This window comes from Leptopilina heterotoma, unplaced genomic scaffold (genome assembly GCF_015476425.1).
Source record: "Leptopilina heterotoma isolate Lh14 unplaced genomic scaffold, ASM1547642v1 Lhet_36, whole genome shotgun sequence".
Taxonomy (NCBI): domain Eukaryota; kingdom Metazoa; phylum Arthropoda; class Insecta; order Hymenoptera; family Figitidae; genus Leptopilina; species Leptopilina heterotoma.
Genome location: NW_025111040.1, coordinates 1,538,212 through 1,562,378, shown reverse-complemented (window position 1 = coordinate 1,562,378; position 24,167 = coordinate 1,538,212). Strand labels below are relative to the sequence as shown.

Sequence of the window (24,167 nt, the reverse complement as noted above, 5' to 3'; positions counted from 1 at the left end):
AAACATCAATAACTTCTTTTTTAAATGAATATTTAATCATTATTATTTTTTCATAGGAACTAAGATTTTAATAATTATTTTATATTGAAAGAATATTGTTACTGTAACTTCTTCAAATTTTTTTGTTTACAATTCAATTTTACAAAATTTCACTTCAAAAATAATTCAATTACCTAAAGTTTTTCAAAAAAAATAAGTTTTATAGAATTGTTAGTTAAAAGTATGAAAAATTCAAATTTTCAATGTTTTTAATTTTAAATATTTTTAAAATTCAATTATTTGTAAAAATTCACGCTTTAAATATTCAATTATTACCTAAAATTTTAAATTAATTAATTAATTAATTTATTGAGTAATTGAATGTTATTTAAAATTGAATTCTCTTGAAAACTTTAATCAAATAATTTTTAAACAATTAATTTTTTTCGACGAATTTTAATAAAATTTTTAAGAATAATTACATTTTTCTATAGGAATGCGATTAAAGTTGTATTAAAAATGATTGAAATTCTGACAAAAATTTTCTTAACATTTTTAAAAATAATTTACTTGTGAAGAAGAATTATATTATTTTTAAAGACAATTGAAATTAATACCCGACTTTTTGAAGATTTTCATTTGAAACATTTTCAAAATTCTATTACTTCTAAAAATTCACAGTATTTTTAAATAATTAAATTCTTTTGACGAATTTTAATAACATTTATAAGAAAAATTACAGTTTTAAAGGTATTCGATTAAAATTGTATTAAGAGTAATTGAAATTTTACGACGAGTTTTACTATTTATGAAAATAATTGAATCCCTGTAAAAAATTTATTAATTTATGGAAATAATTAAATGTTTGCATAGATACATTTTTTTAATAATTAAATAATTGTAATTTTTTTAAAATAATTGAATTTTTGCGATGAGTTTTATTATTTATAAAAATATAATTTAATTATGGTGAAGAAATTTCTAAAAAATTTCTAAATAGTTGAATTCCTGTGAAATTTTTATTATTTATGACAATAATTCAACATTGGAGAAGAATTTCATTAAATTTTTTTTAAATAATTAAATTACTTTGAAAAATTTTATTAAAATAATATATTTTGAAAATCATTGAATATTTGACAAGATTTTATTAATAAATATTAATCTTATTATTTTTTCTAAATAAATAAATAAATAAAAATTAAAATTTTTGAACATAATTGAATTTCTGGGAAGAATTTTATTACCTACTTTTAAAAATAATTGAATTTCGGCAATCTTTTGTAACTTCTCCAAAATTCAATTTGTTTTTAATGTTTTTAACTAAAATTCTTTTATAAATTCATTATTTTTAATTATTAATTAATTATATATTAAAAAATGGAACTAATTTGAGAAGAATTTGAATTATTAAAATTTTTCAAAACTCTACGTTTCTTAAAATTCATTGAAAATTGAAATTTTATAAAATTTCAAATTGAAACATTTTAAAGTTCATTATCTATTGATGAAAATTGTAAACACAACTGTTTTTAGAATTCAATTGATTTAAAAATATTTAATTAAAATTATTCATTAAATAATGTCCAAATAATAATTTTATGGTAGTTCTTCAAGAATTAAGTTATTTAAAAAGAAACTATTGTCAAAAATAGAGAAAATTAAAAGGTTTTGTATTAGAATTCGTGGTAATAATTACTTTTTGATATCTGGCTTTGCCCCAAACTATTAATATATAAAAAAATATTCTTTCCTACAAATGAAACTTTTTGTCCCAAAGGTTTTCTCTAAAGATTATGCGAATATTTCTCGAAATTTTTCTCTTCTATTTTCTGTTCTTTCTTTATTTGGTAATTTGCAGTGGAGAAAAAGAAAGAGAAACCGAAGGTATTTTCCATTATTTTTTTGTTAAAAAATTGCACTCAGTTTGAATAGAAACTGAGTCATGAAGATTTACAAAGTCGAAATGGAAGTTTGCGAGATAATTTCGCTTGGAGCGATACAAAGTTACAAACCGAGGAAAGTGTATATATATAGCCATGGCTTGGGGAGTTGCGCGAGGTCTCTAGCATTTCAGAATTGCTTGTGATACAGCACGAATCAGTTTCCCAAGTTTATATTCATAACGAATAAATTATTCAGGGATGAAAGCGCTTCGCGCAGTAATCCATAGGCTTGTCACGTCGGCTCGCATTATCCTCATAATCGGCGAACGTGCCAACGAGAAACGACGAAGAACGACCTTTACTCCCTGCCCTCACCTAAAAGATGTCTCCTCTCACAGTGCACAACTTGTACACTTAGATTTATCAAAATTACCGAAAGGAATTGGCGCCAGTTTTCAATTTTCATAAATTAACATAAAATATCTCCACTCTTAAAGTATGAATATGCTAAGTCTCCAGAATGCATTCGCAATGATGATTGATGCTGAAATAGTGTTTTTGTATATACGCAAAGGCAATATTTAAAGACACGAATTGCAAATTTTTGCCAATTTTCTTCAATCGCACATTTTTCCACCGAAATTATTAAATGATTTTTCGAACAAATTCTATCAAGCAGATCAATGATATCATTAAACAAAACTTTTATATACTCAAATGTGAATTTTTTTTAGCCTGCAAACCTGAAAAACCTGAAAATGTCAGGAACTTTTCTAAACCTTAGAAGGTTTTATTTTAGGTAAATAAATTAAGTAGTGAATAAAAATGACATGAATTTAAAAAAAATAGTTTATTTGCGTAAAAATTAAATTTACAAATTGATTTCACTAATTTCTTGCATGATAGTTGTGTACCATTCATACTTTCCACTTAATTCGGTTTCAAAATTAAGCACCACTCTCAAAACGTTACCTATTCCTGTTACTGGCGCTATGGAAATTTTCTCAACAATAAATGAACTTTGAGGTAAAAGAATAACTTGCATTTCTTCAATAGGCTCAAAGTAATTGATTATTGTTTCCACTTTTACTCTAAAATAAGGATCCGTGAATTTCATTTCAAAAACAATATTCCTAAATCCAGATGATGTAATTCCAGAAAATCTCTTCGCTGACAGGAAATTAGTTGATGTTAATGTAAATTTCTCCAAAACAATTCGCTTACCAACGTATAGTTGATTAGCAAAATTATATTTTTTCACTTCCATTCTATACAATGTCCAATCGTATTCATGTCTCAAATCATCAGATTGTCTTATAGCTAATTTATACAAAGCAAGTTTCATAAGTTTCGCTTCAGTTGTGTCTCCAGTTATCCTTCGATATCCACCATTGACAAAATTTCTCACAGCATAGTAGTCTTCAAAAGTAACCGCAAAATTATTCTTTTGACGATTATAATCTTTAATTATCTTTTCAACCGTTGTTCCCTCCTCAATTTTAAACCTATCCCTATGAGCATACAAAGAATTAATTCTAAATGTACCATTGGCAATCGTTAGATTTGTTTCCAAAACTAAATCATATCGTAGTTTCTTAAAAAGATACGAATCATCTTTAAAACAACTTTCACTCCATTGGGATTCTTCGGAAAAGTTGTCCTTGGACCAATTCAAGATAAAATGAAATAAAAAAGTTTCATCGTCTGGTAAAACATATTTGTTCAATTTATTACATATTTCCTCCACTGTGAAATTTTCCCTCCTAACAGAAGTTATTTTTACAAAGTTCCCTACCGCATGGTACAGATGACGATTTTTTTCCACAAGACGCCAGTGTCTTAAACAATTATTCGAATGTTTCGATTTTTCCAAATAGTCCCTATCAATGCATCTTTTATCATCATGATTGTATATCCCTGAAAATAAAAGTCTAGTTGTCTTTCTACGAATTTGGTAATTAATATCATAAACAAAACTACCATGCTCGTATGCAAGATTATCATCATTTAATTTACCGTACGTATTTCTATTCTTTGCCGAATTGCGAACCGGTATGATAAATATTTTGTCTTTTAATTCATAACCAGTTCTCAGTGTCGCAACCAAAGTCTCGTTATGGGGCGAAAGAATATTAATAAACTTATAACCAAAAGCAGTATTTCGATGTAAACTGTTAATCAACAATTTTTCACTTTTCCTCCTAACCACGTCTTCGTAGCTCACTGGAATACTTGATTTCAAAAAATCCATTTGATTCAAAATATTTCTAATATTCGTAAAATTGAAATTAACACTCTCTTCTAATTTATCACTCATAATTTTCTTTATCAATTTAATATCTTTTTGCTTTATCGACAACTCTTCAAAATTCGGTTCTTCTAGATGCAGGGAAATTTGTTCATAAATAACGTTAATATCCATTTCGTTCTGATCCATTTTTGAATCCTGAGTGGCGAATTCCTTTTCTGACCCCATAAGTACATCAATTGCTTGAATAATTTCATTCCTCAAACTTATTGATTTCAAACTTGTACCACGAGAAACCAAAAAGTTTACTGAATCAGTACTTATGATGTTTGAAATGATATTTTCTGTAAAAGAACCCAAAAGATTTATATCATCTTTACCACACAAACTCGACTCACTGTTGGATTTCTCAAAATCATTCGTCAAACAGGAATAAAATGGCACCAAAGACAAACCAAATTCATTCCACCAATTGTTATTTTTTGCATTTCCGTCATAAAGTTCCAAATAGTATTTAAACTGTTCTCTTTTGTGTTTCATCAATTCTTCGCGAAATTCACTTAGACCTTCATTGGAGAATTTTAATGTAATCCTCTTGGAGAATTGTATCAATTTTTCCAGATTTGGAATTTTTTGCAGAAATAATTTTGGATCATCCACCTCTTTGATAAGTGTAGCGGTATAGTTTTCACGTATTAGAGCAAAATATTGGGTTGTATGATCATTAATATCGATAGATTCAAGTAAATCATAAGAAAAGTGATTCGAATTTTTAGGAACATGATCACTAGTGACTAGTAAATTTATTACAATACCACGAAGATTGCCAAATAAAGGTTCATTGAAGCTGTGCTTTGTTATTTCTAAATCAAATTCCCCGTACGTTTCAGCCAAACGACGAATTTGTGCCTTAAAAGTTTCGTTTATGTTCGGAAGAACAACTCCCGTGGTGCATTTAAAATTTTCCACAATTTTCAAATAGGTAAAAATTAAATTATTTCTCTCTTTTACACTCAAGAAATCACATTGCGAATCGATTTCCGATTTAGCCAAAGCGGCACGAGTTTTAAAACGCGAAAAACCAAAATGCATTCTGTACTTGTAGTCATTCTCTAATTGATTTTTTATTTCATTGCAAGAATTAAAGACGTACTGGTGGAATTTCTGATAGGCTAATTTCCAATGTTTGGGACTAAAAATGATATTTGCTATTCTATCCTCTGGTTTATTCTCATAAACGTAATGAATGATTGATGGTAGAGCGAATACTCTCAAAGTTAGTGGATCCATTTTCTTATGATGAAGCAAACTTATGATCATTTGTCCCACGACTAAATAATCATAAAACAAATCTTCCCCAGGATTTCTAAAACTACCATTTTGAAAATAAGAATAGTAGGTATTGTTCACTCCTCCAATGCGAAGGTACATGGAACCAATTTGTGCGAAAATGTAATCAAGAGACAATAAAGTGAAATCGGCTTGTGCTTTTGGGAAAAGTGGTAAAATAATATCATTGTATATTCTATCGACTGAATATTGATCAAGAGCCGAGGGCAATCCACTCTCATTATCAAAAGTTGCATTCTTAAGCCTTTCTCTTATCACATTTAGAACATGATCGATTTTTAAATTCTCCAACCCACGGACACTATCGGCCAAAAATCCATAGATGTTTCCATATTTTTCAAATACAAGTGAACTGATGATGTAGTCAAACATTGCATTGACGAAAATTTCGTCAATTACCTCATCATCTTCCTCTCCGTACAGATCACTGCCTTGTAGTAAACTTCTAATTAATTTTACATTCTTGGCACGATTAGCACGATTATCTTCCAAATATTTATAAAGAGCATTAACGATCGGAATATGTTTCCTTTTATCATTTGGTGACAAATAATTTTCAAAGAATAAAAAATCGCTGAGTATGTTCATGTAATTGAAGATTGGTATAAGCTGTACTGTTGCTAGCGGACTTGTCAAAATTATTTCATTCATCCTTCACCGATTTCTTTTAATAATCACAATTCCATTCAATTTGAACAATCTGCGAATGACAAAATTAATCCTTGTTAGTAAATAATTTTATTTAATTAGTCTTGTTACTTATTACCCCATTGTTACTAATTACCCCATTTGACAGTAAACAGGACTCGAACTAGGTCCGTAAATCCCGTAAAGGTCCGTAAATTTGTTTAAAGTCCGTAAAAGTCGGTTTTTCTTAAAAAAAAGGTCCGTGAATTCCGTAATTTGATTAAAAAAGCAAGAAAAGTTCGTAAATTGTACTATATAATTTAGAGAAGTTACAAATGATTGCAGAAATTCAATTATTTTCAGAAGTAATAAAAATCTTCTCCAAAACTCAATTATTTTTAAAATTTTTAATAAAATTCGTTGCCAGAATTCAATTACTTTTAAAAATTTTAATAAAACTCTTGTCAAAATTTTAATTATTATAAATTTTTTTACAAAAATTCAATGATTTTCAATATCTTTTATTTTAATAAAAATTTTCCAAAAGAATTCAATTATTGAAAAAAAAAATTTGATAAAATTCTAATCAAACACTTAATTATTTTCATAAAATAATACAAATTTTACAAGAATTAAATTATTTACAAATATTTCATAAATTTCTTCGCAATAATTCAATTATTTTTATAAATAATATAAAATTTTTACAGGGATTCAATTATTTCTTAAATAATAAAATTCTTTTTAGAATTTTCAATTATTATTTTCATAAATAATAAAATTTTCACAGGAATTTAATTATTTTCAAACACAATTTTCATAAAATTTTTCAAAAAAAAAATCTATTATTTAAAATGATTTTTATAAAATTCTTCGCTAGAATTCAATTATTTAAAAAAAATTAATAAAGTTCTTCGTATGAATTCAATTATTTTTCAAAATTTTAAAAAACTTCGTTGCAAGAATTCAATTAATTTTAAAAATTATAATAAAATTCTTCGTATCAATTCAATTATTTCAAAAAATTTTGATGAAATGCTCGTCAAAATTTCTATTATTTTAAAAAATTTTCCTCAATTCAAGTATTCTTTCAATATCTACTATTTTAATAAAATTCTACAAAAGAATTCAGTTATTTAAAAAATTTTCATAAAATTCTACTGAATCATTTAATTAATATCATAAAATAATAAAAATTTCACAGGAGTTCAATTTGATAATTTTATTTTGTTATTATTATTATTATTCGAATCAGTGACTAACTTTTTACTAAAAAAATTGTTATTTTTAACTAATTCAAATTTAGAGAATACTGCAAAATTCTAATAACAATAATCAATAAATTTCCATACCTGACGTTTATAATAAAAAAATAAATGCCGAGGAAGAATTTTCTTTAAGATTGTTGTTACTAAAGCACTAATGAATGAATAATATTTAATATTATAGTCTCCACTCTTTGTAACAGTTAAAAATGTTCTTTTTAATCAATATTAATGCAAAAGCACATATTGACACAAGTGAAAAAAAACAACTTTAGTTTCTAGCACTCTACGCGTGCACAATGCGCGCGTGTGTTCTATTTTTATTCAAAGTTAAAAATTGGTGAACAAAAAAATATTTCAAAACTTTTTAATTCTTATCTATTGAATATTAAAACTAAATAAATGTATTCGTCAAAAAGTATGTTTTCTTTTCGTATAAAATTATTACCCTTGAGTTATAATTTATGTTGAGAATATGGTTTTACTTTCAAAAAAAAAACTTTAAAAAAACTTTAAAAAAAAAATTTATGATTGTTTTCTAAAAAATAATTTAAAAAATGGTTACAATCTACAATTTGTTTTTTCTTCTACTTTTTAAGATTTTATCAATTTACCTCCATTGAAAATGTTTTAATTAATACAAATCATCCGTCATTTTAAATATAAATTCAGATAAAATTTAATTTCCAAAGTGAAAGCACAGGAATCACAGTATAGTAATTATTCCATGTAATATTAGTACTTTATTTATCTTTTATTTATAGTCAGCAATTTTTCTAAAGTTTCTATCAAAATTTTGATTACAACGCTATTTTTATTTCAAAATTGAATGGATTTTTCTTACCAAGCGAATTTTATTTTCAACTATTTTAATTCTTTTTTTTTTAATTCATCAGGATAACAATTTCAAAAATAAAATATAAATTTTGCAAAATAAAAACAATTTTATTATTGTAAACTATTTTATTAAAAAATTTTAAGCCCGTGTGGAAAAAGCCCGAGTTAGCCATGACAAGATTCAATTTCCACACCGGAGTGTGTATCTTTTTTTAAATTAACTAATAAAAATTTTAATTATTAATCTTCGCACTAAGAAACATGAATACATTAGAATGTGACTATTTATAAAATTCAATTATTTATCAATTATTAAATCAAAATACTTTGAAAATTCGATTTGTTAAAAAGATTTAATGAAATTCTTTAACAAATTTCGACAGATTTAATTATTTTCAGTTGAATTTCACAAAATTTCCATTAATTCGATAATTTTTTAAAAATTTATTTACATACTATAGGTATTTGAATCAGTGACTGACTTTTTACTATCAAATTAATTATTTTTAACTAATTCAAGTATAAATATCTATAAAAATTGAAATAGAAAGTGATTTAAAAAAAAAAATTATAATTATAAAACTTTTTTTAATTTGTTGACAAAATTCCCGGTTTGGCATAAAATTTATGGCTTATTCCCGATTTTTCCCTGTCAAATTAAATTCCCGGCTTTTTCCCAGATTTCCCGGTTAGTAGACACCCTGAAAATATAAAAAATTCTAAGCGATCAAAAAGAGGAATTATTAATTATTTTGCGAAAGCAAAAAAGTTTTATTAATTATAATAAAAAAACTTGGTAGATTTAATGTGTATATATGTATATTCTTAAATGTTCAATGAATAAGAGAAAGATCAAAATGAGCCATTTTCTTGAGATGAAATTCTCGTTAACTTTTTGTGTGCCTTGAACAATCAACGTTTCGAGAATCTCGAGTATTCTGAAGACGTTGACGGATCTTTCGGATGTCTTGAAGGACTTCACTAATTGCAGAAAGTAGCGAGGGATGCTGAATATCAGGGGGATGAGGTTCAGAACCGCTTTAATCTCAGCAACGAGTTTAACGATGGCTGGCCGAGTTGTCCGCCGTATTTCACGAAATGATATTTTCAAATTTAAAGCGTTGCCAAGTATGGCGCAAAGGTAGATGAACTTTCCTTAATAAGTCTGAGGCGTCGCTTCCTGATCTCTCTCACTCACTCTCTCTCTCTCTCTCTGTCCATGTACATTGATCGTCTACTACCAAGACACGATATAATGGAATATCTTAATCACAAGTAAACCATTAATTAATACTTTGTTCTCCAAAAGACTTCGCAAATATAATAAACAATTTATACAAATGTATATTTCAAGTAATACGTCAGTAAAAAATAAATCTTACTTCACAGTAAAAAGAAAATCTTATTTAAGATCCATATTTGTTTCAGCACTGCCTGCTTAAATGTAAAATGTAATGTCATACAAATTTTATTTTTCCCTGACTTTTCCCTGATTTTCAGACAAAATTTAGACTTTTTCCCTGAACTTAAAAAATGTTTTCCTTCACTCTAAAAATAATTAATCATGAGGTATTATTTTTCCACTGGAAGTAAGATTTTCAAAAATTTTAAATTCAAAACCTTTTTGAAATTCAAGAACAATCTAGTGATAAATTATATTTTCTAATTTAAGAATTACAGTACCGTCTGAAATTGTCAGTCCACCTATTTTTAAAGGAATGAAAAAAATTCTTTAACGTAAAATTCATGAAAACTAAAATTTTTTTTGGTTTATATTTTGTAAGAGGATAAAATTTTGAAAAGAATAAGACCTCACAGAAGTCATTTGCCCAAAATTTGTAGAAGATATTCTTAATAATCGTCATTTTCAATGTTTTACAAAAATTTGAATAACTTCTAAAATAATGAACGCTTTTTAATAATCTTAGGCTTATTTTAAAGGTCATTTTCTACGGAATAAGAATTACTTATAGGCATTAACCTGTAATTTTTTACTTGGAATAAGCATGACGTCAAAGTTGGACAAAAAAATTCAAAAAATTTGAAATAATATTATTAAAAGAAAAATAATTTTTGAAATTCAAACATATTTTTTTATTAACTTTTCTTTAAAAATCTTCACCATATCAAGTTTTATATATGTTCTAGAATAGTTTTAGTACAAAAAATTTATTTCAAATTTTTCTAATTTTTTTGTCCAACTTTGACGTCATGCTTATTCCAAATAAAAAATTACAGGTTAATGCCTATAAGTAATGCTTATTCCGTAGAAAACGACCTTTAAAATAAGCCTAAGAATATTAAAAAGCGTTCATTATTTTAGAAGTTATTCAAATTTTTGTAAAACATTGAAAATGACGATTATTAAGAATATCTTCTACAAATTTTGGGCAAATGACTTCTGTGAGGTCTTATTCTTTTCAAAATTTTATCCTCTTACAAAATATAAACCAAAAAAAATTTTAGTTTTCATGAATTTTATGTTAAAAAATTTTTTTCATTCCTTCAAAAATGGGTGGATTGACAATTTTGGCCGGTACTGTAACTTCTTGAAAATTATTTTCATCATTTCAATTCAATTATTATTTTTTACAATTCTTAACTAAAATTCTTCTTAAAATAATTGATTTTAATAATTTTTGAAAAAGTTCTTCACGAATTTTCAAATCCATTTGTTTTCAAATTCAATTTTACAAAATTTCAATTATTCGAAAATTCTTCAATTAAATATATATTAGAAAATAAAAACTTCAAATAATTTTTAAAAAATGTAATTAAACTTTTGCAAAACAATGAATTATACTTGTTAGTTAAATTAATGAAAAAAATTCATATTTTCAAAAATTTTAATTTGAAACCTTTTCAAAATTCAATTCTTCCCAAAAATTCACACTATATTGATTTTAATATTCAATTATTATCTAAAATTTTAACTAAAATTCATTTTTAAAACAATTTTTATTAGAAAATTCTACGAAAATTCAATTATTTAATTACAAAAAGGAAAAAATTATTATTGAATAAATAAATGTTTCTTAAAATTGAATTCTCAATAAGAATTTTATCAACAAATTGTTAAGAAATTCAATTCTTTTGACGAATTTTGTAAAATTTTTAAGAATAATAACATTTTTTGAAAATCTCTGCGACGAATTTTATAAAAATCTTTTTAGATAATTGATTTTTTCGATAAATATTATCAAAATTTTGTTTTAAATAAATAATTGAATTCTGCTTTGTTATTATTTTCTAGAATTTTTAACTGAAATTCTTCTTTAAATAAATTATTTTTAATAATTTTTAAAAAGCTTCTTTGAGAATAATAATATAATTTCAAAAAAACATTTAGTTAAACTTTTTCAAATAAATTATTTCTACAGAATTGTTAATTATTTATAAACAATTCAGATTTTCAAAGATTTTTAGTTTGAAACCATTTCAAAATTCAATTATTTCCAAAAATTCATGCTACATAATCAATTATTATCTAAAATTTAAACCAAAATTCATTTTTAATTAAATTTGTATTAGAAAATTCTACGAGAATTCAATTATTTAAATACGAAAATAAATAATTTATTGAATAATTAAATGTTTCTTAAAATTGAATTTTCATGAAGTTTTTTATCAACAAATTTTTACGTAACTGAATTCTGTTGACGAATTTTTAATAAAATTTTTAAGAATAATTACATTTTTCGAAGAATTTGATTAAAATTGTATTAAAAATAATTGAAATTTTTCGATGAAATCTATTATTTATAAAAATAATCTAAATTCTTCGATAAAATCTATTTTTTACTAAAATAATTGAATTCATAAAAAGAATTATATTATTTTATATAAAAGTAATTGAATCCCTGTAAAAAATTATATTATTTAAGAAAATAATTGAATTATGATGAAGAAATTTCTGAAAAAGTTGAAAATAATTGACTTCTTGTGAAATTTTGCCGAGAATTTTATTAAAATTTTTGAAAGTAATAGAATTATGAAGAAGAATATTAATATTTATAACGATAATTGAAATTTTAATGACAAATTTTTTTTAAATTGTTTAGCATTTGAATTTCTGCGAAGAATTTTATTACTTTTGAAAATAATTGAATTTCTGCAATCATTTGTAACTTCTCTGAAATTAAATTCTTGTATAAATGTTTTTAACTAAAATTCTTCTATAAATCCATTATTTTTTTTTCATTTAGATATATAAATGGGTGATAATAAATTTTTAATAATGAATTAAATATATTAAATATAATGTATAAAATTCAAGCTTTTGAAAGCTTTTTTTAAAACTTTTTTAAAATTCAATTGTAATTAAAATTTATTTTGAAATATTAAAGTAAAATTATTCATTAAATAATTTATAAAATATAATTTTATGATAGTTCTTCAAGAATGAAGTTATTTAAAAAGAAATTATTGACAGAAATAGAGAAAACATTGTCCTAGGCTTGAAACGGTTGTAAAGGTTTCAAAATAAGTTTGATTCTATAAAAATTACGTTTAATTCAATTATAAAATATGTATGATTCAAACATATTTTTATGGTTAGCTACATACTTTTGTAGTAAAAAAAAATTGTTCTCAGTGTATTTTTTTATTTTTAATAAAAAATATTCCCTCAATTTACGAGTGATAATTTTATTTCAATTTCAAAGTCTTTTTTTAAATATTGCAATTCATAAAAAAAAATTACAAATCAGTTGAATATTTTATAATTTCGATACTATATTGTATGTACACTTTTAGTAACATACATTTTACATATGAATTCTCAACGCACTTTATGAATATTTAAATACATTGGAATTTATTAATTTAACAGACTGAATTTTCAACAATTTATCAGAAATTTATTTATCCCCTCCCTCTCACTTTCTCTATCTCTTACATATATTTATTCTATGAATGAAAATCAATTTAATATATTCATGAATAAATTTATTTCGCTCAACATTCAGTATTTTAGAAGACTATTTATTATTTTCCTAGTCTCTAACTTTTCAGAAACTAAAACGACTTATTCAGCTAAATTTTAATGGGCACATTTTGAAATTAATATATTTACGCACGAAGTGTAATAATCAAGTATAACGACAATGTTAAATGTATAATGTAACAAGAACGTAAAATTACTACTAAAAATATCTCTTTATTTAAAATAATAATGTGCGAGCAATGTAGATTTTACGATTCAATTATTGTTTGTTTTTACGATCATGATGAATACTAACACACAGAAGATACATAAATGCAACTGAAATGAGCTTTTTTGGTGCATTTATCATTAAAATAACTTAAGTGTGACGTTAATTCAAGTGGTACTTTTATGTAACAATGTAAATTTTTGAATGAGATGTAATATTAAGAAACTTTTTCAAACAGCAATGACAATTCTCTCGTTCGCATATATATGTATATACTATATGCACACGTTGAATATGACCCCGAGTTTATTACCGTTTCGCAACGAATTTTAGACATTCAGCCTTATCTCATTTCCGATGCAGAAGTAGCGACGCTTTTAGTGGCTACATAACGTTTCACATTTGCAATTGTTTCAACGAAAACACCAAACTCCCTACTACTCACTGCAATAACACAAATGAAACAAGGCTCAACGAAACTATTGCCTTTTTTCTTTACATCTAGACTATTAAAAAAAAAGAAAAGAAAAATTTTATAAGCTTATCATAAATTAATGTTCATGATGCCTCAAAAGAGCCTCAACATTTCAATAGAATATAAAACATTAAAACTCTCTCAAAAACTCGTATTCTGTTTTACCAATTTTTTCCCCCTTTTGAATACTTTTGCCGTTTTAAATTTTATACTTTAATTTATCTAACTTTAATCTGCTTCTATAGGCTACAATTAAATTAAGTAACATTTTCTTAGATAGGGTTGCCATAAAAATGTAATTTTACTTTTTACTGTGTGTCTCCAATAAATATTATTTTATTCAATTAAATATTTAATTGAAAAAGTTCTCTGTCAATTTTCAAATCCATTTGTTTACAATATTCAATTTCACGAAATTTCAATTATTCCCAAATTCTTCAATTCAATGCATATTAGAAAATTCATTTTTAAATCAATTTTTATTAGAAAATTCAACGAGAATTTCATTATTTTAATACAAAAGTAAATAATTTATTGAATAATTGAATATTTCTCAAAATTCGAATTCTCATAAAGAATTTTATCGACAAATTTTTAAATAATTGAATTCTTTTGTCGAATTTGATTAGAACTTGCATGAAAACAATTACTTTTTCAAAGAATTCAATTAAAATTGTACTAAAAATAATTGAAATTCTGCGATGAGTTTTATTATTAGTTAAAAATAATTGAATACTTAAGAAGAATTTTACAACTCTTGAAAATAATTGAATTTCTACAATAATTTGTAACTTTTCAAAAATTAAATTTTTGTCTAGTGTTTTTAACTAAAATTCTTCTACAAATCCATTATTTTTAATAATTTTTGAAAAAGTTCTTTGAGAAAGTTCTTTGAGAATTTTTTAAAGTCATTTGTTTACAACTCAATTTTACAAAATTTCAATTATTCGGAAATTCTTCAATTAAATATATATTAGAAAATAAAAACTTGAAATAATTTTAAAAAAAAATTCAATTAAACTTTTTCAAAAGAATTAATTCTACAGAATTGTTTGTTAAAAATATGAAAAATTAAGAATTTCAATGATCTTAATTTGAAACCTATTCAAAATTAAATTATTTCTAAAAATCCACTTTATAATGCTTTTAATATTTAATTATAGGTACCTAATCTAAAATTTTAACTGAAATTCATTTTTAAATAAATTTTTATTAGAAAATTCTACGAGAATTCAATTATTTAAATACAAAAAGAAATAATTTGTTGAAGAATTGAATGGTTTTTAAAATTAAACTCTCATAAAAAATTTCATTAACAAATTTTTTAATAGGTAACTAAAATTCTTTTGACGAATTTTAATAAAATTTTTAAGAATAATTTCTTTTTTCGAAAAATTAGATTAAAATTGGATTAAAAATAATTAAATCTCTGTAAAAAATTTAATTGACTTGAAAAAAGTTTTTGAAAATAATTGAATTTAGGAGAAGAATTTTATTATTTATAAAAATAATTGAAATTTCAATGAGAATTTTTTTAAACTTTTGACCATAATTGAATTTCTGCGAAGAATTTTATTACTTATGAAAATAATTGAATTCTTGACACAAATTTTAATAAAATTTTCAAGAATAATTTCATTTTTCGAGAAATTAGATTAAAATTTTATTAAAAATAATTTAATCTTTGTAAAAAATTTAATTGACTTGAGAAAAGTTTTTGAAAATAATTGAAATTTTACAAAGAATTTAAAAACAATTTTTGAAAATAATTGAATTTTGGAGAAAAATTTTATTATTTATAAAGATAATTGAAATTTTAATGATAATTTTTTTAAACTTTTGACTATAATTCAATTTCTGCGAAGAATTTTAATACTTTTGAAAATAATTGAATTCTTGAGACGAATTTTAACAAAATTTTTAAGAATAATTTCATTTTTCGAGAAATTAAATTAAAATGACATTAAAAATAATTGAATCTTTGTAAAAAATTTGATTGAATTGATAAAAGTTTTTGAAAATAATTGAAATTTTGCCAAGAATTAAAAAATAATTTTTAAAAATAATTGAATTTTTTAGAAAAATTTTATTATTTATAAAGATAATTGAAATTTTAATGAGAATTTTTTAAAACTTTTGACTATAATTCAATTTCTGCGAAGAATTTTATTACTTTTGAAAATAATTGAATTCTTGAGACGAATTTTAACAAAATTTTTAAGAATAATTTCATTTTTCGAGAAATTAAATTAAAATGACGTTAAAAATAATTGAATCTTTGTAAAAAATTTGATTGAATTGATAAAAGTTTTTGAAAATAATTGAAATTTTGCCAAGAATTAAAAAACAATTTTTGAAAATAATTGAATTTTTTAGAAAAATTTTATTATTTCTAAAGATAATTGAAATTTTCATGAGAATTTTTTTAAACTTTTGACCATATTTAAATTTCTGCGGAGAATTTTATTACTTTTGAAAATAATTGAATTCTTGGGACGAATTTTAATATTTCTTTTTAAATAATTGAATTCTTTTGTGAAATTTTACTGAAGTGGTAGGATATTAAAAATAAATGAATTTTGATAAATTATTAAAGAAATTAATTAAATTTCTATAAAGAATTTTATTAAAATTATTTTGAAAAAAATGAATTGTTAAAAATAATTGCGATGTACGATTTCATTTTTCATCTATCATTAATCGTTTGTAAGTAAAGTTGATTGTCGAATATTGACATAATATTTTATTTAATATGTATAACATAATTGGATTATATACAGGTATATTAAATATATATATATATATATATGCTGGCGAGAAATATATATATATAGTCTATACTTGACGCTAAAGTAGTTATTGGATCAATGTGAGCAGCCGATCAAATACAAATCTCCATTATTTGCACAACTCAGTATTGATTTAATATTTTGCTAAAACTGATAACAGATTTACAAATATTGACTAGTAAACTATTTGAGCACATATATTAGCGGCAATAGAATCTTGGAATATAGATTGTAATTAATTGAATTGAAATAAATTTAATAAAAAATGAGATAAATTACACATAATTTTGGTTCGTTTCAAAGAAAAGAAAACTAAAAAGTAATACTCGTGTGTGTATTTTATTCAAACTATCCACTTCCCAAAGTATTTATTTCACTTTCGAGAAATGTCCACGCGAATGCTCCCATGTGACTAAGACTCAGCTTTTTCATTTTGTAAACAACTTCTAACCACCAGAGACAGTTTCACCTCTTTACTAATGTTATAGAACAATTAAACTTTCATTCATTAAGGGGACTTTCTGGTTTCGGATTGGTAGAAAAAGCACTTTTTTAAACTTTTATTGTGAAAAGGTATTATTGTTGTTGCAAAAAATCTTTTACACCTACAGATATTTATTTTATCTTCTATTTTGCAGATATCTTTTATTTCCAATTTTTTTACACTTAATATACCTTTTTCTATTATTTTCGCAAAATTCCAAACCAAAATAATATTTTTCCAATGTACTTTAAAAAAAATTTATTCTAAAAATTCAACTGCTATTGAATAATAAACTGAGAAGTAGTGAAAGTAACTACTTTTTAATTAATCTGACGCTATCTGTATAATTAATTTTTCATTTACATTTATTTGTATTTTATATTTTTCCCTCAGTTAAAAATTTGTAATTTGTTTAACAAAAAAAGTAGCTAAGTTACAAAAACAAATATAAAATTCTCTTGCCCCAATTAAATTTTTAGTTAAAATTAAATTTCCAGGATTCATAATTAGTTTTATTTAATAATTTAATAATAAAAAATAATAATAAAAACTTCATAGGAATTCAACTATTTGCAAATTTTCTATAAAATTCTTCGCAATAATTCAATTATTTTAATAAATAATTAATTTTTTTACAGAGATTCAATTCTTTTAGTGAATAATAAAACTCATCATAAAATTTCATTTATTTTTAATACAATTTTAACGGAATTCCTGAAAAAATGTAATTATTCTTGAAAATTTTATTAAAATTCGTCGAAAAAATTCAATTATTTAAAAAATTTTGTTGATAAAATTCTTTATGAAAATTTAATTTTTAGAAACATTCATTTACTCAATAATTTTTTTCATTTTTGTATTTAAATAATTGAATTCTCGTAGAATTTACTAATAAAAATTGTTTCAAAAATGAATTTCAGTTAAAATTTTAGATAATAATTGAATATAAAATGCATTGTAGCATGCATTTTTTTAAATAATTGTATTTTGACAAAGTTTAATTAAATTTTTTTGTAATTATTTCAAGTTTCTATTTTTTAAACATTTAATTGAATTTCCGTATAATCAAAATTTCTTAATATTGAATTGTAAACAAATGAATTTGAAAATTCTCAAGGAACTTTTGCAAACATTATGATAATAATTGAATTCTTACAACTAAATTTTATTAAAATTTTTGTAAATAATTTAATATTTTTTTGAAAATTTTTATTCAAATTTAAATTATTATAAAACATGAAGAAATCAATTACTACGAGTCAAAGACTCGGAGTGCTCGATATCTTCATGTTTTATAATAATATTCTTAAAAGTTATTAAATTTGAATTTTTTTAAATCTTAATTCCTATGGAAAAATAATAATGATTAAATATTTATTTAAATAACAAGTTATTGATGTTTTCGAATAATTTTACAATTAAAGAAATTCGTAAATAAATTTGTAATAGAACATTTTTTTGAGTATCTAATAATTTTTAGAGTGAATCAGAATATTCTTTAGGGTTAGGGAAAAAGTCAAAGTTTTGTCTGGGAATCTCAATAATTAAAAAAAATTGAGTTTCAATTTTAGAAAAATAATTTCAGTCCTCAACTGAATTTAAAAAGTTATACTGACTACCAAAAGTATCTAAAATAATTAAGAATGTAGTTGATACATTTTTCTCAATGAACAAGAAATTACTTTTTTAATTACAAAATTAAAATGGTGGTTCAATTGCTTCACTTGAGAACGCCAAGGTCACCACTAGATGGCGTCCGATTATATCAACTAAACTGCCATCTAGCGTTGACTTTGGCGTTCTCAGGTGGAGAATAGCATATAGAATTTAGCTTGAAAATGAAATTACTATTTAAACAATTATTTAAAAATTGTCCGCGTACAAAACATTCTTTGTAGCTCGAACATTAAGCATATTTTTTTTAAATTCTTGACCAGAAATTCCCTTTAAAAACAAAAGGACAAAAAATATACCGTAGAAATAATAGAAATTTACTGAATTTTCAAAAGTATTTTTAAATACTTATATACAAAGTTTTTTCAAATATAAATTTTCCAAAACAGATTTCAGTGGGGCAATTGCGGGAACGAAGAAACGTGTAAATCAAGATTGTGTGTTTGCAGCGGGATCATGTCGTAAAATAAATATACACTAGAGCTCGCGAGAACAGTCGAACTAGATTTATCGAGCTTGAAAGTGACTTGTTCTTCAGCGTTTGCATACTTAAAGCACATATCGATTTCCAATATTGCCGACTAGCCCGCTTTTTCGAATATCAACGGATTTTGTCCACGGAAAAAAGTAAACTCATACATATACAGCGAAATAAAAAAGAGTGAACTCCTTTGACCTTCCTAAATATAGTCCATAAATTGCAATCAACTACAATGCCTGTACTATATTATATTACATTATATATTTTACGCTCACCAAAGGATACATTCACTTTTTGTCAATCATTATTTTATCACCTACACCCAAAAAGCTCAAGTATATTTATCTTGACCTACAAAGCTGAAATTTCGATATGCATAAAATTGTAATTTTACAGTCAAAATTAATCGAAATTGATGAATATTTTATATTATTTCTTATAAGAAATAATAAAAAATATTCATCAATTTCGATTAATTTACAAAATAAAAAATGTATCAAAACGTTGCTTCGCAACTATTTTGATGCACTTTTTGTCTCAATTTGATATCCTTAGAAAAACTGTGTTAATATTTCTTAAAAATAACTGTTATAAAAATTTAGTTGACTTCCTGCTGCGGCAATTGGTAGAAAGTAACTAATTATCAATGAAAACATAAATAATTACTGAAAACACTAACTAATTATTCGTATAAAGGGATTAATTCTTCGTATAATAAAGAAACTAATTATTATCATAGGCTAAATTTTTTAATATACTTAGATTTATTTTGCTTTCTGCGCCAAAATCATTAAAATTTGATTCATTTTTAAAAAATTTATTCTTAGAATTTTAATTACGTAGTCAAATTTCATTGACTACAAAATAAAAAATTTGGTCAAACTAAAAAAACTTGCACTACTCTCTAAATTTGAATTAGTAAAAATATTTACTAATTTGAATTAGTGGCTGACTTTTTGCTTTTGATTTAGTAAATTTTACTAATAAATTAGTAGAAATTACTATTTATTAGTAAAATTTACTAATTCAAAAGCAAAAAGTCAGTCACTAATTCAAATTAGTAAACATTTTTACTAATTCAAATTTAGAGAATAGTTTTTAGTATAAATTTCTACTAAATTTAAAATTTAGCTAAAGTTTTTGTAAAAATTGATACTAAAAATTAAAAAAAATATATAGTAAAGTAAAAGTTAGTAGAAATTATTACTAAATTGAAAAGACAAATTTTTTTATTTTTTTCTCTCTAAATTTAAATTACTTCAAAATTACAAATTTGACAGTAAAAAAATCAGCGGCTGATTCAAATAGCAATATTTTACTAATAAAATAGTTAAAAACTAATTATTATTAAAATTCACTCTTAGTTTATGTTAAAATAACAAGAAGTTTTGACAACTCATTCAATTCGTGAAATTTGACTATTTTTGTAGTTATCTACTGATAATTAGTTACTTTTTTTTACTAATTGTTGAAGCAAAAAGTCAGATACGATTTTACTAATTAGCTTTTTAACTAGTTCAAATTTAGCGAGTTTTATTAGGAATAAATGTATTTATTTCTAATTATTTATTTACTCAATTAGGCATTAAGAATTCATGAATTTGCTTAATTATCAAAAATAAAATTTTAATATCAAAACATTTGAAATTTTTAAATTAATTTTCAAAAATTGGCCAATATAGTGAAAAATAACAAATAACTGAATTGTTTTTAACCGAATTCCAATTAAATTCCTCTGATTAAAATCAAGAGAATATTAGTCAAATTTTATTAATTCAGTTTCAGAGAATATAGAATTGAGACACACAGGGTCAACGAACTCGGCGATATGTCTACAATAATAAATTTGTAATTCCTCAATAAGAGTATTCTTCATTTATAGACAATGATTTCTTTTCAATTAAAGAAAATTGACGATAATCAACATTATTTTCCTTCCATTAAAAACATTTCTAGAATCAATTTGTTGCAATTTGATACTTTTAAGTTAACAGAGTCAATTTTATTTCTAAAATTATAAAATAGGAAAATTCGCAAATAAAAATTATTAAAATTGAAAAAGAAAATAAAATTTTCTAATGATTTAATTTCAATTTTATTTGTGGAAAAGATTTTGAAAAATCTGACTGTAAATTTGCAAATTTGGATGATTTAAAAAAATAGAGGAAAGAAAATAATAGAAAAATATCGTGATTCAACTAATCATAATTTCCTATTCTCGTTTCCTGGGGAAAATTATCAACTCGAATCGCGTGCACACGAAACACGTTTTCCAAACGTTCTCAGCCGGCGAAATTTTCATTACAGAGACGGAGTAATAGTCCATATAGTGGAACTTACCGGCTATGATCAGACAGCAGACGAGCATTATCACAGGCGATCCGTCTGACTTGCTAATAGTTTTTTTCTCTCTCAACAAATGAGGCCAGCTTCCTCACTTCCTTTCCCCTTTTTTTCCCAGGACGCGATATATTCGTATTCTTGAAACAAAAATTCGTGCTTGGAAAAAAGAAAAATTTAACAAAAATTTGCTTCAATCACAAATTTTGAAAACGTGTATATAAATAGTAAACGACACTGTAAAATGATCAAGGGCAGGGGGGTGGTGAATTAACGAAAGAGATTTTTCTTTTTCCTTGAGAAATTAGCCGGGGCAAATTGGCGGTCATACGTGACGTGCCCCGTGACTTGGAAATCGCGCGAAACATTCACTATGAGCAAGGAGTCTTTGCCCCCCGGCACCACCGGCTACGACTGTTCGTGTTCACTATTCCCTTGGACTCGCGCAGGCGCCCAACTTGCAAGTCATTCCTCTCGCTACACAATTTACCCTCCGTCCCTCTCTTTCTGTTTTATCATTGCAGCATCCCTTTGTCTCTCATTCTCCACCCTCGTTGGGCGAGAGAGAAAGGGGTAGCTGCGTAGCTGGTAGGCAGGTGCTACAAAGAGTGAAAGACTGGGAGGAAAAAGTGTGAGAGAGAGGAGAGAAGGAATGGCTAGATGAGAGGCACAGAGCATACAAAGCTTTGGAACTTTATGACGTAAATACGAGTTCTCAAAACCGCGGGATCTTATTCTTTCGTTTTACTTATCTTCTCCTCCTATAAGAGTAGGAGATTTCTTTCTTCATTTCCTGATACATCTCTCCTTTTTTAATTCCTTTGTGTTTTTAAGAATCGCCAACTTTCTTTTTCTTCTTCATACATTGACCACTTATTTCATATTTTTCTTTAACCTTCACGCTACTAACGATTTTTGTATACGCAGACTATCGAGGGTTACTCGGAGTAACCCAAAACCTTTTTTACGAATCTGAGGTCGATTTTAAAAAATTCAAAATGTCGGATCCAATATGGCGGACAACTTTCTAAAAAATCGATTTCATAAATATTTACTTGCAATATTCGGAATATTTAATTGCAATGTTTATTGAAAGTTGTGTAAAGATTTAAATGTCCCGATTAAATAAATGTTTAGCGCGAAACTTTCCTGAACATTTCAATGAAATCTTTGCCTAATTCTAATTAGGCGAGCATATCATTTAAATGTTCAGGAAATTTTCACACTAAACATTTATTTAATCGGGACATTTAATTCTTTACACAACTTTCACTAAACTTTTCAGTTGAACCCGTGTAGAAATTTAACCATGGCCCAAATCGGGGCCAGATCTTTTGATCATTGTGTAGGCCATAACATGGCATGAATATGGCAGTTTCTACACGGGAATATGCCGAATATTGCAAGTAAATATTTAATAAATTTTTAGGAAAATTTCGGTGCTGTGGGGGATTATTATTTTATATTATAAAAATATTATACTTCTTCAAAATTATTTTCATTATTTCAATTCAATTACTATTTTCAAAAATTTCTAACTACAATTTTACTTTATATCTATTATTTTTAATAATTTTCGAAAAAGTTCTTTGGCAATTTTCAAACCAAAGAAAAATATTTTTGTTTACAATATTCACTTTCACGAAATTTCAATTTATTCCTAAATTCTTTAATTAAATGCATATTAGAAAATGAAAATTTCAAATAATATAAAAGAAAATTCAATTAAACTTTTTCAAAAAAATTAATTTCAAAATTCAGTTATTTCTAAAAATTCAAGCTATATTGCTATTAATATTCAATTATAATCTAAAATTTTAACTGCAAATTTTCAACTGCGTATGAAAAAAAAAAACTTTTTCTTATGACAGCAGAGCAAGATCGTACTTTTTTTCAAGAAATTCAATTATAAGTGTATGAAAAATAATTGAAATTCAAATTCATTCGTTTACAATTCAATTTGACAAAATTTCAATTATTCGCAAATTCTGCAATTAAATATATATTGAAAAATAAAAACTTAAAATAATTTCAATAAAAATCCTATTAAATTTTTAAAAAGAATTAATTCTACAGAATTTTTTGTCAAAACTATGAAAAATTAAGAATTTCAATGATTTTAGTTTGAAACTATTTCAAAATTTAATTATTTCTAAAAATCCACGTTATAATGCTTTTCATATTCAATTATCTGAAATTTTAACTGAAATTCATTTTTAAAACCATTTTTATTAGTAAATTCGACGAGAATTCAATTATTTAAATACAAAAATAAATAATTTAGTAATTTTATGTTTCTTGAAATTAAATTCTCATAAAAAATGTTATCAACAAATTTTTTTAAATCATTAAATTTTTTGGACGAATTTTAATAAAATTTTTAAGAATAATAATTACATTTTTCGAGGATTTCGATTAAAATTGCATTAAAAATAATTGAAATTCTGCAATGAGTTTTATTATTTATGAAAATAATTGAATTCCTAAAAGAATTTTATTATTTATAAAAATAATTGAATCCCTGCAAAATGTTACCTATTGTTTATGAAAATAATTGAATTATTGCGAAGAAATTGACA

The 24,167-nt window shown here is 24.1% G+C and overlaps 1 protein-coding gene across 11 annotated transcripts in view; it reads right to left on the bottom strand.

The window, feature by feature from the left end:
* LOC122505580 (Down syndrome cell adhesion molecule-like protein Dscam2) overlaps positions 1–24,167 on the bottom strand; it is a 359,000-nt gene that overhangs the window by 231,462 nt on the left and 103,371 nt on the right. For 2 of the 11 annotated variants that reach the window (XR_006301928.1, XM_043617303.1), the window contains exon 1: positions 21,589–22,038. The exons of 1 other annotated variant lie outside the window; for it this stretch is intronic. Coding sequence is in view for 9 of the 10 variants with exons in the window: in XM_043617303.1 (XP_043473238.1) it covers positions 21,589–21,616 (28 nt within the window). In the remaining variant the exon portion in view is untranslated. Of the gene's footprint in view, positions 1–21,588; positions 22,057–24,167 lie in introns of those variants that run through there. 8 more of the 11 variants (XM_043617305.1, XM_043617306.1, XM_043617310.1 and 5 more) reach the window with 7 other exon arrangements.